At 29.3% G+C, this 14,041-nt stretch overlaps 1 protein-coding gene across 2 annotated transcripts; it reads right to left on the reverse strand.

Annotated features, from left to right (window-relative positions):
- Positions 1-6,853: 6,853 nt before the first annotated feature.
- LOC135929869 (protein PFC0760c-like) lies at positions 6,854-9,300 on the reverse strand. 2 transcript variants are annotated; one of them, XM_065466602.1, is made up of 6 exons: positions 9,241-9,300; positions 9,104-9,186; positions 9,001-9,061; positions 8,882-8,959; positions 8,465-8,729; positions 6,854-7,646 (listed from the first exon to the last, which is right to left on the reverse strand). In XM_065466602.1, the coding sequence occupies exons 1-6, from the start codon at positions 9,277-9,279 to the stop codon at positions 6,904-6,906; spliced, it is 1,269 nt and encodes a 422-aa protein (XP_065322674.1). In that variant the 5' UTR covers positions 9,280-9,300; the 3' UTR covers positions 6,854-6,903. The 2 variants fall into 2 exon arrangements, with proteins under 2 accessions (XP_065322674.1, XP_065322675.1); XM_065466603.1 differs by lacking the exon at positions 8,882-8,959.
- Between the last annotated feature and the right edge of the window lie 4,741 nt (positions 9,301-14,041).

Below are 14,041 nucleotides of genomic sequence, written 5' to 3' on the forward strand. Positions count from 1 at the left end.
AAGTTTATTTTTCTTGGAAAAAATTGAGTTTTAGAACAATGAGTGAATAAAAAAAATATGGCATACATATTTTATATATTTCTTTAAGATAATAGTGTCAGGAAGTGTAAGGGGCTATTTTTATATTGCCTATATTATTTTGTCCAGAATAAAAATTTAAACCCTCAGGCTATATCCTATCTTGACTTGATTTTTTTTCTTATTTCTATTCAGAATAGCAGCATGGGCACAATTTTTTTTAGTAATTTCAAGATTTTTGCATCAGGTGCCAAAATTGTAAAATTTGTGAAAAAGAAAATGCTTGCAAAGGATTGAATAGAAATTCCCTCTATATAAATTATTGATATTTAATTTTAATATTTTTAACAATTATTTTTTGATGATTTTGCTATTTAAACAGATACATGGCCTAAAAAGGTAAGATACATTTGGGCAAAAGATGTTTGATTTAAAGCCATGCAAATTGGCCTAAAATTTTTAATTATCTCTGGCTGGTCTTATGCCTAAAAAATTTAAATATTGGCTTGGTCTTGAAAAATATTTTAAAAAATAACAGAATATTATACCTCTTAAAAGATAATTTATCAATGATAAGAACAAAACAATTGGTGTTCTTAGAGACATGACGCTCACTTTTTTTTCAATATTTAAGAGAAAAGCTTTCAGCTATCTGGCAATCCTAAAGAATTCTTAATCTGCCAGAATATTTTGGAAATTTTCAGATCAAATTTTATTATCAATCCATGGTTCTATGCAGTTTTAAATTTTTTTTTGTATAGATTTTTAAGTTTTATATGTTATTTTATTAATAATTTTCATGTTTTTATTTTTTATAATATAATTTTCTTAAAAAAATGTAGAAAGACTAAATTCTAGCATTTAAAAAAGTACAATAGAACACACTTAATGAACTGAAAGATTGATATTTAATAATATTAAACATTTTTGGAAAATATTTATCAGTTAAAAATAAATTCAATATCCACCCGAACATGAATGATATTTCATTTTAAAAATACAGAATTTGATTACTAATCACCTTTTTCTTTCTGCCTTTCATTATTAAAGGATGGTGACATCACTATTGGCATCTTGATGATTCGAAAAATGTAAGTTTTTTTTAAAAAAAGTGAAAAATTAGTAATACACCGAGAAAATTCTTCTAAAATTTTTTTAAACTAAATAAATCCACCAAAAAACCTCACTGATTTCAAAAAGCGAATATATAATTGTTTTTTTGTTCTTCAAGTTGATGCAGAATGTTTAAGTTAAACCTGCAGACCAAGTACACGGATCAAGCCATATTCTAATTATTTAAAAATACTCAGGCTTGATCAAATATTTTAAACCGCCATAAAGATAAAAACAATGAATATAATATATTTTAAAAAATCCAAGACCTTAATATTCAGGTCATGCCAGGTCTGAAAATATAAGACTGAAACTAAAACATTTTTTAAAAAAGGATCTGGGCCAGGCCATGCCAATGCTACCTCTGCAGGTCTCTGATTATTTTTTTAAAGTGATAAATCAGCCCTATAAGGTCATGTGATTATAAATGGACAAATTGAAATTTACATAAGTTGTAACATTCTCATGAGATAGATAATAAAGATGTTTGAATAGAAGCCACTTAAAATAGCAAGCATGATATAAAAAACAACAAAAATATGTATTTTTATTATCTGTAAATATTTTTTAAAAAACAGGTTATCTTTACCCCCTCTACCTATATCTCTATATAATGCACATAAATTGAACATTTCAAGTGCTGTATTGTATAAATAATACATTTCAAGGAGTATCGTGTAAATTAGTAAAATTATTACAAGGCCTAGACCAGATTTAAAAAAATATATATTATTTTTAATTTTTATAATTAATAATGATGATTTAGGATATTTAGTTTTAAAATATATGGCCTGGATATTTGTTTCAAAAAAGATTTTTAGGCAGCCCAGGTATTTTAAAATAAAATTTTTATAGACCTGGCCCAAGTATATTTAAAAAATTAAAATGTGGCCCAATCTGGTATGTCTCCTTCCCTTTATAAGAAAAAAATAAATATGAATATCTAAATTTAATTCTTTTAAGAAAAAATTAATAACTGAAAAATGTAATGATAAAAGCACCTAAAGCTTTAAAACAAAAGTTATGGGGATGTGGGCACCGAAGTATTTTCATCAGATAAGAAAATCTTGATATCAAGCAATATAACTTTATGTGAATAAATTAGAGGAAACAAAATTTTATTAAGTATTGTAAAAAAACAATAAACTATTAATAATAAGATATTTCCCAAAGGGACAACTATCTGTGATACAATGGGGTTTCCAATAAAATATTAAACATTATGCATAAATATTTAATTTTAATTGTTTATATCTACAATTGACATATTTTTTAAGTATATATATAATAAATTATATTAAAAAGTATGTACAAAATTATTTTGCTAATCAACTTAAAGAATAATAAACCATATAAAAATTCGATTACACAATAAATTATAGATGTTTATTCGTCAAATTTAGGTATTATTGGAGGTGGTCCGCATGGCTGAAGCATTTTCTCCATTAAATTATGCTTGACCCGAGCTTTACATTCATTTTGAGTGATTGTTATAAAATTAGTCAAATCGTAATGTCCTAAATATGATGCTATTGAATCTCTATGTTGATTTGTAACCCATTCCCATTTTGTAGTATCGGCATGTCCAGTCCCAACGTATTTTGATTGCAGATGTTCCAATTGACTTAAAATATTATAGCGATCGCCCATTTTTAAAATTGAAGATGAATACTACTATAAAATATGATAACAGACTTGTCATATGGCACTCATTCAATCACTTGACAGTTTACATCAAAATAATCAAGTCTCCAGCATCTACATGACAGAAAGTTAGTTGAAATCATAACCTCTCCCCTCCACAAAATCTAACTATATCCTGAATTTTTTTTACAAAGGGCAACCATTTATAATATCGCAATAATAATTACTTCAAGGCATCATAATTTATACGAAGAAAGAATAATAAAAAATATTAGTTAGCAATAATTAAATAGTTATTATTAATCGTTATTTAAATTTGTGAGAAAATCTTAAAACAGTAATAACGTTTAGTCTATAAATACATAATTAGTTAAATTTTATAAAAGAGTTCAATTTATATACATATTTACATAAGGATAAATATATGACTAAGCATTCTATGTAATAAAAAAAATATATTGTATAAAAAAATTTTTTTTCCAAAAAAGGATGACTTAACAACTTCTAAAAAAGAGGCTAAAAAAGTAATTAAAATGATTCAAACATATCTTAATAAAAAGAATAGTATGGGATAACAGGGGCGTCACTAGCCTTTACAATCTCAGAAGGTTCAACTAAAAATTATTTTGTTGACCTTAGGTCCGATTTGTCCAACTTTTCAAGGTTATATATGAATACATTATACCATTTAAATTTAAATTTGCAAACTCTGAATCTGATTTTTATTGCCATTTATTGTGCATACAAATAATGAAAGTAAAACAATACAAGACATTTCTATAATAATATAATTAAATACAAACTATTTACCATTTATTACAATATTAAATAGTATATTGCTGAGTCTAAAGATTACAAGTGATCAAAAAAAGTTAATTAATTCATCCACTGACTCATTGATAATGTTTTTAAAAAAACACCAGGCAATATAATTCCTGGCTTAAAACTAATATAGCATTGTATTACCATTTTAGAAAATCTTTAATAGAAAGGATAGGACTAATAAGAATAATTCTTGGAGATGAGCATATAAACGACTAATCTAAATCATAAAACTATATGGAGGTTATAGCTTCCTCAAATAACATTAAGGAAGCTAGTTAAGTAATCGAGATAATTATTGTGAGATATTAAATTTCTAAAAGATTATCTTCCATTTTCACATATGTGTAAATGATTAGACAGTTGATAATTATTGCACATTTAAATTATGAAATCAAATGATCTAAGCAGCAGGAATAATAAACTTAAATTACATAGTCTTTCAAATAATAGATGCTAGTTAATTTGCAGTAATAGCCATTACACTCGCGATGTAGTGTTTAGTATGTTAAATAAATTGATCAAACAAAGAGACTAAAATTTTTTAGAAGAAATCATTATGCAAATATATTAAAGTCTTGAGTTATTTACACGGTAAGGAATCCATATTAGAAATGAATCATTTAATAAATAGAAAATAAGGACTTGAGTTATATGATGATAGCTTAAGATTTAATATATTATCAACACCTCTAGTTATGTCATAAAATAATAGTAGTTTGTAATAATATCAAAAATATACTCATATTAAAAATTTAACTCAATACGGTTTTTCAAAGAAAAATAAATAGTTTTCCTAAAACACATAAAAATAGAAGGAAAAAAATATATCTAATTAGGATTACAGTCATTGAGGGATGAATAATAAAATATATATTTTTAATTATATTTTTTTATTAAAAATAAATAGAGAGCGTTAATTAAATGCAATTGTTACTTATATTATTAATAGCATTGATTAGTAAAGTATATTAAAATATTTTTTAATATATTCTACAACTGTCAAATATGTCTGTAAAAGTGGCATACCTAATATTTTGTAACCAATTCCATATAATAGAGGATTATTAAATATATGTCTTTTATAAAGAAATTTTATATACTTATTTGCACTTGGAAATATTCTTAGGAAGAGGCATGGTAATTTAATTTAAAATGGTTTAGTTATTTTGAACTCGACTAAAAACATTATTAAATTTTTTAATTTTCATTTAATAAATGATTTTATTATTTAATTAGGGTTATAAAAAATTTTAAATAATATGCTTCAGCTGTTAAATACTAAATTGATATTTAGATATTATGACTGATATTCATTTTTAACATAGTGAAAATATAGTTTGTATGTACTAATATTCTAATAATTAAAATAGCAATCATTTAAATAAAATTAAGATAAGTCTTATTGATAAATATTATAATCAAATCTATATAATATTTAATATAATTATAGCTAAAAGAAATCGTCAGGGGGCTATCAAAAATTTAGTTTTAGTTCAGAGGGATATTAGGAAGCCATGAAAAAAAAATTTGCTTCAAAAGGCTATTCAAAATTTTCATGTGACTCGATCCCCTGCGTGCTACACCCCCCCCCCCCATGACGCCAATGCGTTATGTAAGTACCAGATATTGAGGAGCTTTTCCTTTATGCTTTCGATGATTTTGTTGATACCTTGCAAAAGAGAGCAGTCATAAGGTGTCGATTTTACGGATCCCGTGTTTAGATCTAATATGATCTTGGTTTTATTTGTGGAAAGATTTGTGTATAGATATTAATATGAGTTGGTCTATACAGAAAATTTTGAGGAAGGGACAAAAAGATTTCCACAGAGAATTAAAAGCATTTTAAATTATTTTTATAATATAAATGTCTCGGGAATATCCTAGAAAAATGCGTTTTATGTTAGAGGACATTTGGCAGTTGCCTTTGATACCGAAGATGAGTTGATTGGGTTTTGACAGCTTTTTATTACGGAAAATATTCAGCGAAGAGAACCTATTACAATCAAACGTAATCCACGAACATTTTGTAGGGTAATCAAGCTGGCTTCGAATAAAATAGCGATAACCTCTGGAGATATTCAACTCCTTCATATTTTATTAAGGATGGATTAGAGATTGGCCAATAGAGTACTACTTGCAGAGATTAATTGGTTTAGGAGATTTTGCATATAGATAGAAACCATCAAGATCTCCCTAAGAAATCTTAATTAATCACTTTGATAGCGTAAAAACTTAATTTCGGAAGTCTGGAAGATCAGAAATAGGACGAGCAGAGAGGTAGCCAGCAAGATTTTAAATAAAGGTTTCTGCATTCGAAAGTGCTAATGAATCATTGGAGTTATCCTTAAAGCATCTGATGGTAATATTTTTTAAGAAAATTCGAGTGGCCTTAGAAATTTTTTAAAATATATCTAAATTTATCAATTTTACGTTGTTATGTAAAAAAAAAATATGTGATTTTATTTATAGAAAGTAGACGCCAAATAATATATATCGTTTATTTTGAGTAATTATAAAAATTGAATTCTATATTTAAATAAATTCTGGCAGGACCGGCAAATTTTTTTTTAAAAAATCGGGTTCTGGCAGGGCCAGGCAAAACTTTATAAAAAAAATTTCGGGCCGAGCTTGAAAAATTAGGCCTAATGCAGATCACTGGTTTACTTAAAATTTATGTTTTATTTTTTATTAATAGGATTATATATAAAAAAAACTTGGTTACGAGTAACCTTATTAACATTACTTATGGCCAGGCACAATGTACACTGAGAAGGTGGACACAAGATTACCATTAAATTAAAGGAAGTTATAGAGCCGTTGACGTCATTAATTAAAAATGAGAGGACGGTAAGGGGCAAATGAAAGTAAGGGAGTATAAGGTTATAATTTTGGTCTCCATTATTTAGCTGCTGATGTGGGGAGGGAATAAAGTGGCTGCCTTGCCAACTATATTGTTTTTAAAAAAAATTTAATTTATGTTTAAAAAAACATACTAAATATTTGTAGATCAGTTTTATAAAGGGATAGGTCAATCAAATCCTTTCTTAAAAAATTCTATTTGGTTGCACCCCTAATTATCACTTTATGAATTATAAATCTGAGCAAAATTATTCCAATTTTGATTATGGAAATTTTTAAAATAAAAAGTTGAGCTAAACACTTCATATATCTATTATTTTATCCAAAAAAATATTTTAAATTGAACATAAAATATAATTTTTTTTAAAAAAATCCATTCTAACACATTTTACAGAAACGAAATTATTACCTATGAATAAATAATTAAAAATTTGATAAAATAAGTTAATCAGATTCTTCAAATACATGTCTGTTTTGATAGGTATGACTTATATTTTTCAACGCCGAAGACAAAATAGCTTGTTTTTTATTTGCAGCCTTTTTAGCGGCCCATGAAGGATGTATATCGATATTTGAACATACTAATGCTTTACTTGATTTGTTTAATTCGGTATTTTGGCGACAATTCCTTTTATTTGTCGTAGATTTATCGATATTTTTATTTTGTGACATGTGGTTTTTTTTCAAATTTTTATTATACTGCGGGCCTTTACGAAGATTATTATTAATATTTGTTATACATTTTTCTTTTAAGAATAATTTTTTATTTTGCGACAAAGAATCAACGAAAGATGAATTAAAGGATATATTCTTCGCCTTATTTTTTTGGTTAGATATTACACCATTGAAACTTGTACGAGCACAATCTTTTTTAACTTTTTCAACAAAAAATGGATCATTGTACAAATCCGACGATTTATTTTGAATTTCATCAGTTGTGGTTAAATACTTTTCATCCATTGGCCCCTTTATATTTAATTCATCAATACTATTTTCTTTCGATAATTCTTGATTTATAGGCTTGATGATCATACTACCTATACAAATTTCACCTATCATTTTAGATGGTTTGGGAATAGGCAAATTGGAAATCATGTTGATATCTTCAGAAGTTTTCAATTTTTTGGAACAATTTTTTTGGTCAGAAATTTGGGAAATGTTTAAATGGGCATCTACTTCTTTTATTTCTTCAATAAAAAGTTTAAAAATAAATAAAACAATTTAGATTATTAAGAATAAAAAGAGAATAATTATTTAAATTTTAAGCTTAATTTTTTGCAGCTCATACCAAAAATATTTATAAAAATTTAGTATAATTTATATTTTTGTTGCCTTTTTAAGTCATATCCAGTGGGAGGGGGGGGGGGGGTTGAGACCTGGCACCATGGATGGGGGCAGTACAGAGGATTATATTTATATTTTTTTAAGTAGGATGTAGAACCAAATTGGAAACCAAAATGAACTATTATAATTTGAACAATAATAAGAAAATTGAATATAAAAATTTTTGAACAGGTTTTACCCAGTTCATAATAGTTGTTGAAATCTTATTTATTTTAAATGATCGGCATAAATTAAAATATTTTTAATATAGTTATATGATATACTGTAATTGCCATTTTTGATGGACATGAAATAAAGACATTTTGCTTTTTTGTTCTGTTCTCATTCTGGCCAAAAGGATTCCAGAAAGAGTACCTAAATATCTAATTTGTTAATATACAATTTTTATTCATAAATTTTTAATATCAAATTTGGGCTGTTAATTTATTTTATAAATTAATAAATATGGAAATTTTTTAGATCCAATTTGCACATTGTTATATAAATTTGAGAGTCAAAAAAACCATTCTAAATATAAATTTAGTTTTAGTTGATTTTGTGTTATCTTTTTTAGCTTATATTTTAATATAATTTTGTTTTTTGTTTATATATTTTTGAATATTTAAGAAATTTTTGCTTTTGATCCAACCAGGTTTGTGCATAACATTCTAAAAACTCTTACCTTTATTAATAATCCCATTAGAATTTCCACTTTCAGGATTTTGAATGATTTTCTCTTTTTGAATATGATCACTAGATATAATTTTATCATTCTTTGTAGATATTCTTAATCTTATATTTGTAATCTTCTTTCTGGATAGGGATGATAGAGATGTTGCTATTATATCCTTCCAGTCATTAGCATATAATCTACAAAAATCTTGCATGGCTGTTTTTAAAAGTTTTCCTTGGACAATGAGATTCAAAGCTGAACCAATAGAATTTAGCTATTAAGAAATATATAAAAATAATATATGTAATTGTTTTAGAAATAAATATTTAAAATAAAAGTGACCATAAATTTTTTAATGTTTAGAAATGTAAGTTCATTAATATAATATACAAATATGGCAAGTATAATCATAAAATTATATCTCACTCTGTCATTTACAAAGTTAGTAGGTGGATTTATTAGGATGTTAAATGCATGAATTGAAATTATATCAGGCTTAAGTGACTAACATATATTAAAACATTGAAAGATTTTATAATATATACCTTGATCGATTTTAATTTTTCAAGGTATAAATCAATTTCATCATTTTCTAAATTATTCTGACTGTTTAAAAATAAGACATAGTATTTTAATAATTATCTTTACATTTTTAAATATTTAATTTTTCGAATTATTTTTGCTGTTTGTCTAATCTTCTCTCTTTTTGCATGTTTCCTGAATAAAATTTTCTAAGTAAAATAATAATATAGTAAAAATATGTGATGAACTATATAAAAATATACAGTATTATTAAAAATTTCTCTTTTTTGAGAATCGATCATTTTTGAATGGTTTTATGTATTAGTCTTTTGAAATTAAAATATTGACAACCTGTCACTTTTCATATTAAAAGTTTAGTAACAAGGATTAAGTGATCCATGTTTACAAAATGATAAAAAATAAATTAAATACAATTAGATGTCTAAATGATTAAAATATTTTAGACTAAATAAATTTTAGTGTTCTAATTTTAAAATAGCTTTTATTTATTCTATATAATGTATCTGTTTTTTTTTTTAAATAAACCATATTTATTTATAATATTTTAATAAGGGAAAGAAGAGAAAGTATAATTTGAAATTTGCTTTGAACCCAACAATTCTTACCAGGAACCAAATATTTGAGTTTGTGAAAGGGAAGTATCATTTACTGATTAATATCGGCGGCGGTGACATCTATTTTCCATGCATAGCATATTATATAGCATCATATTTGGAGTTGAAGGTCCAACATAAACTATTTTGACATCTCTAGGTTTCATTTCTTGTTCTAGATTAAGAGTAAGGTGCTGATCTCCTAGTCTAATTCCGATCACCAAATTTGGAGCTTCCTTGATGTATATAATGTGCCATCTTCTTTTTCACAGGAGAAATTTAAACGCATCTCACGCCTACAAACATGACATTTGGCTTATATTAAAATTGCCCTTCTCATCGCCGATTCTGTGATTAGTGGGTATCAGTCATTGAGAATATGAAGCTGAGGTAATTGGATTTTATTATATTGAGGGCTAATCTTTGGCGTAGGTAGTAACCCTCGTTGGGATCTTCGGTCCTAGTAGAGATCCGTTTCCCCAGCTCTTTAAAGAAGGCTAGGGCATGAGAGCCGAAAGACGTTAGAGTCGTGGCGATTAGTGGTAGGAATGTGTAATTGGCCGGAAGCGATGGCTAATACTTAGCGAGTTTATTCGTCTCGGCGTCTACTAGAGCATCTCTATTTATATTGGAAGAGGCAAGGGGATCGATGCATGAGAAATCCCAGGTTAGGAATTCCCCTCTCTTCCAAGGGATCATGGTAGAGCCATCGGGACGCTTACCATCAGAATTGTAGAGTCCAGTAGGTTCGAGGGTTTATGGGATACCGGCAGATTTTACGGCCCTGGCAATAGTATCCTTGCATTTTGAATGTCTAATGAATCTGCCTCTACAGCGCTTGCAGTGTAAAGAGTGACGGCCTTTGGAGTTGACCGGCGTATGACAAAGGATGCAGTGATAGGGTATTACCATATCACAATTAAGTCTTAGACCGATGGCGTGACGTAGCTCACCATTGCTTAGGAGCTGGTCAAGGTTTCGCGATGGAAAAGCTTCGAGAAATTCATACCCGCTGTCTGCGGAAATGGAGAAGAGTAGAGAATGGTCCTCGGGTTGGCTCCTCGATTTAAGGTATGCAACGGAGTTGCCAACTAGAGGCTTATCCCAGTCCTTCTGCAGTGCCGATGAGGGAGGATCGACTAATGAAAGAGATTTCCATAGATCAATTGCCTGGGGAAGTAAAGGGTCAGGATGTTTTGTGAGTGTGTGTATGATGAGCTCGCAGGACAGGCGAGAGGATATGAACGCACTAACAGAGAGTAGGGAAGGCGATCGTATGCCAATGCCGCCGGATTTGGTTGGCAAGGTGGCTTGTAGCCAAGATAGGTCTCCGAATTTGAGATTGAGCATATCCTCTGTGAGGTGTTTAATCTCTAGCTCGTGTGCAGCGAGGTTGACGTCGTATTGGAAGATACGTGACGATCGGAGTGTATATAGAATTTTTGGGATTAGGAGGTAGTTCTTTAATAGAAAGAACGTTTGGTGGGCTGGGAGGCGAGATAGTGTACCGCGCATAAGGGATATCTCTAGTAGAGTGTCGGCGAAGAACTTGACAAAGGACTCGTCTTTACCCACTGGAGATCCAAGATGTGTTAAGAAGTTCAGTGGTGTATGATTGAACGAAGGATCATAGTTAAGGTCGATGATTCCAAGAGGATAATATTCGCTCTTGTCTTGATTGATTCGCAGTCCCAAACTGCTCTCGCTGGATTTTATTATTTTGACCGCCTTCATAACTTCGCTGGGTGAGCCGCCTAGTATACCATCGTCGATATACCAGTTATGAAGGTTTAGTTTACATTGGTCATTTATGCCTTGTATTAGGCTATTAATGCCCAGACAGAATAAAAAGGAGCCTAGAGGGTCACCTTGTTGTATTCCACTAGTAGAAGGAATCAATCTATCTCCAAATTGAAGATGCGATGGACTAGCATAACAATCGAAGATGAATTGCGAGTATTCTGGGTAAAGGGTAAGGATGGGATTAAGAAACGCTGAACGTTTTAGAGAGTTAAAAGCGTTTGAAAAATCTATTTTAATTAGGATATCGTCACTGGGGTCTGTTTGTAGATACATTCTGGTCATGTGTAGGGATACCTCACATCCCCCTTTTACGTTGACTCCTAATTGATTAGGGCACAGGTGATTGGATACTGTGAACAATATTCTGCTCACTACTAGCTTTGCGGTTAATCGGCGCCAAGTGGTCCCAATAGCGATAGGGCGAATATCTTTATTAGGTTTATGGAGGGCGATGAGTTTAGCTCCATAAAGGAGTGGAATAATGGCGGGTGGTAAGCCTCCAGCAAGCATACGGTTGATGAGTTGAGTAATTTTTTCCAAAACGTCGCATTGTTGTGTGATGTAAGGTGCGGTTAGATCCTGTAGGAATATTGGGCGAAACCCATCAACCCCCGGTGAAGAATCGCGTTTGAAGGAGAGAATAGCCTTTCTAACCTCGCTTGAGGTAAAAGTGGTTGCAATTAGAGGAGCTTCGGGGTAAGACGGTATTTCGTCCTTAAGATCGTGTGGGTGGTGTTTTAGGAGAAGAGCTTGATAAGTTGTTTGATCGTAGGGAGCTAGCTTATTGTCAGATGTTGCCAGTCGTATGGCGGATTTAACATTCAGGTTATCCAGCTTTTTAGATATAAGCTTGGCCTTGGTGAGTAGGTCATTTTTGTGATTTTTATTTTTATCGGTGTCATCACCTTTAAAAGATGTGGAAAAGTGACTGATGGGTAAGGGGTAGATAGTAGCATCCTTGATTTGCTGTGTCAGAGATTTTTTGCTGGCAGGATCAGGAACTTGCAAGGTAGTAAAGGCAAATGACAGGGTGTCTAGCCAGTGTTTTATGGAAGAATAATTATTTATCAAGGAAGTCAAGTTCTTTGAGAGGTGTCTGGCAACTTGAAGTCTTGCTCCCTTAGGTATTCGAGAAATCACAAATGGTTTTGGTGTGACTAAAAATATTTCTACATCTGTGGAGTCGGTTGGATTTAAAGTGTGAGCATTTTCGGCGGTTGAGGTGGGGACTATTGGGCTAGTAGGCACATCAGTCAACGTGGGAATGATAACTATAGGTTGTGCGAGGGCAAGGGCAGAAAAGGCATTTAGGGTTCGAGGGATAGCTGGTGATAAGATGGGATGCCCAGATTGAGGACATTTTATCCTCTGGTTTTATGAGATGGCAATAGCCGCAATTTGGTTACTTTAACGAGTTTATTACATAAAGGGCAGTTAGATTTGGTAGAAGCTTTGCTGAGGTCTTGTAAGCTCATGAATTAAAATTTTATCAGTTTAAGAGTGAAAATGTTGGATATTTTTATCTTCAAATATGGGTTTTTTGTCACAATAATTGTAGGGTGCTATATTTGGGTCTTGATCGATTCCACCGCATTTTTTGTTTTTAAGAGTTCCAATATGGCGTCAGATGAAAGATTTTTTACAGATATTATTTGATCGATTGTTTTGTTTCTATTTCTAAAATTTATTGTTACTTGGTGAACATGATGATCAAAAGTTGATTCTTTTACAATATGAAATTAATTTATAGATTTGATTTGTCTTGAGGTCATAATAATCTTGATATCAATAGTTATAAATTTACAGAAGACTATAAAATATTGATAAGGGTATCAGAAAATATCTTTTAAAGAATATAAATGAAAAAGTCAGGAACAGAATTTTGCCTTATTATATGTAGCCTTTTCATTAAAGTCATAATTTTATAGATCCTTATTATAATTTGAGAGTCTTATTATTGCCAAGTTTAGGTTTATGAATCTGATTTGATACTTCAGAGTTTTTGAATATTGGACAATTATATTTTACTCAGATATTAAATATTTGAATGTTTATTAATCAGATTTATCAAATTAGTTTATAAGGGTTTTTTTTTTAATTGAGTGATGTATAATTCAATTGCTTATTAGTATTAAGGCCATTAAGAGCTGTAAGGATTTTGATAAAGTTATATTTCATAGGATAAAAAGAATATATAATTTTGGAAGATATAAGAATAATATTGCTGCTAAAACTACTGTGTTAAAATGATGATGTTAGATAAATAAATAATTCCTGTTTTTGATGAAGATAAATTTTGGAAGATATTAAAATAATATTGCTGCTAAAACTACTGCTAATGAAGTTATTATTAAGGTCAAAGTTTTGGAAAATTAATGTAAGTTGTAATTACTGTTAAAATGATGATGTATTAATGTTTTCTGATTAGCTCTTTTTTTGAAACCAAATCTTATGATACTATATATTAGACTCGTATTCTAAATGATCGGATATGGATATATTGTAATTTATTCAACACTTTTTTTTTAGATTTCAATCAATAATAGAAAAAAATTTAATTTAAGATAATTAGCCTGCTATTGGAGCTTAACCTTTCAAATATTTCTAGTTTTAATTGAATTTTTAAAAAAATCAACCAGTTGCTAAC

The sequence above is a fragment of the Gordionus sp. m RMFG-2023 genome, chromosome 5, assembly GCF_954871325.1.
Source record: "Gordionus sp. m RMFG-2023 chromosome 5, tfGorSpeb1-WG-v2, whole genome shotgun sequence".
Classification (NCBI taxonomy): Eukaryota; Metazoa; Nematomorpha; class Gordioida; order Chordodea; family Parachordodidae; genus Gordionus; species Gordionus sp. m RMFG-2023.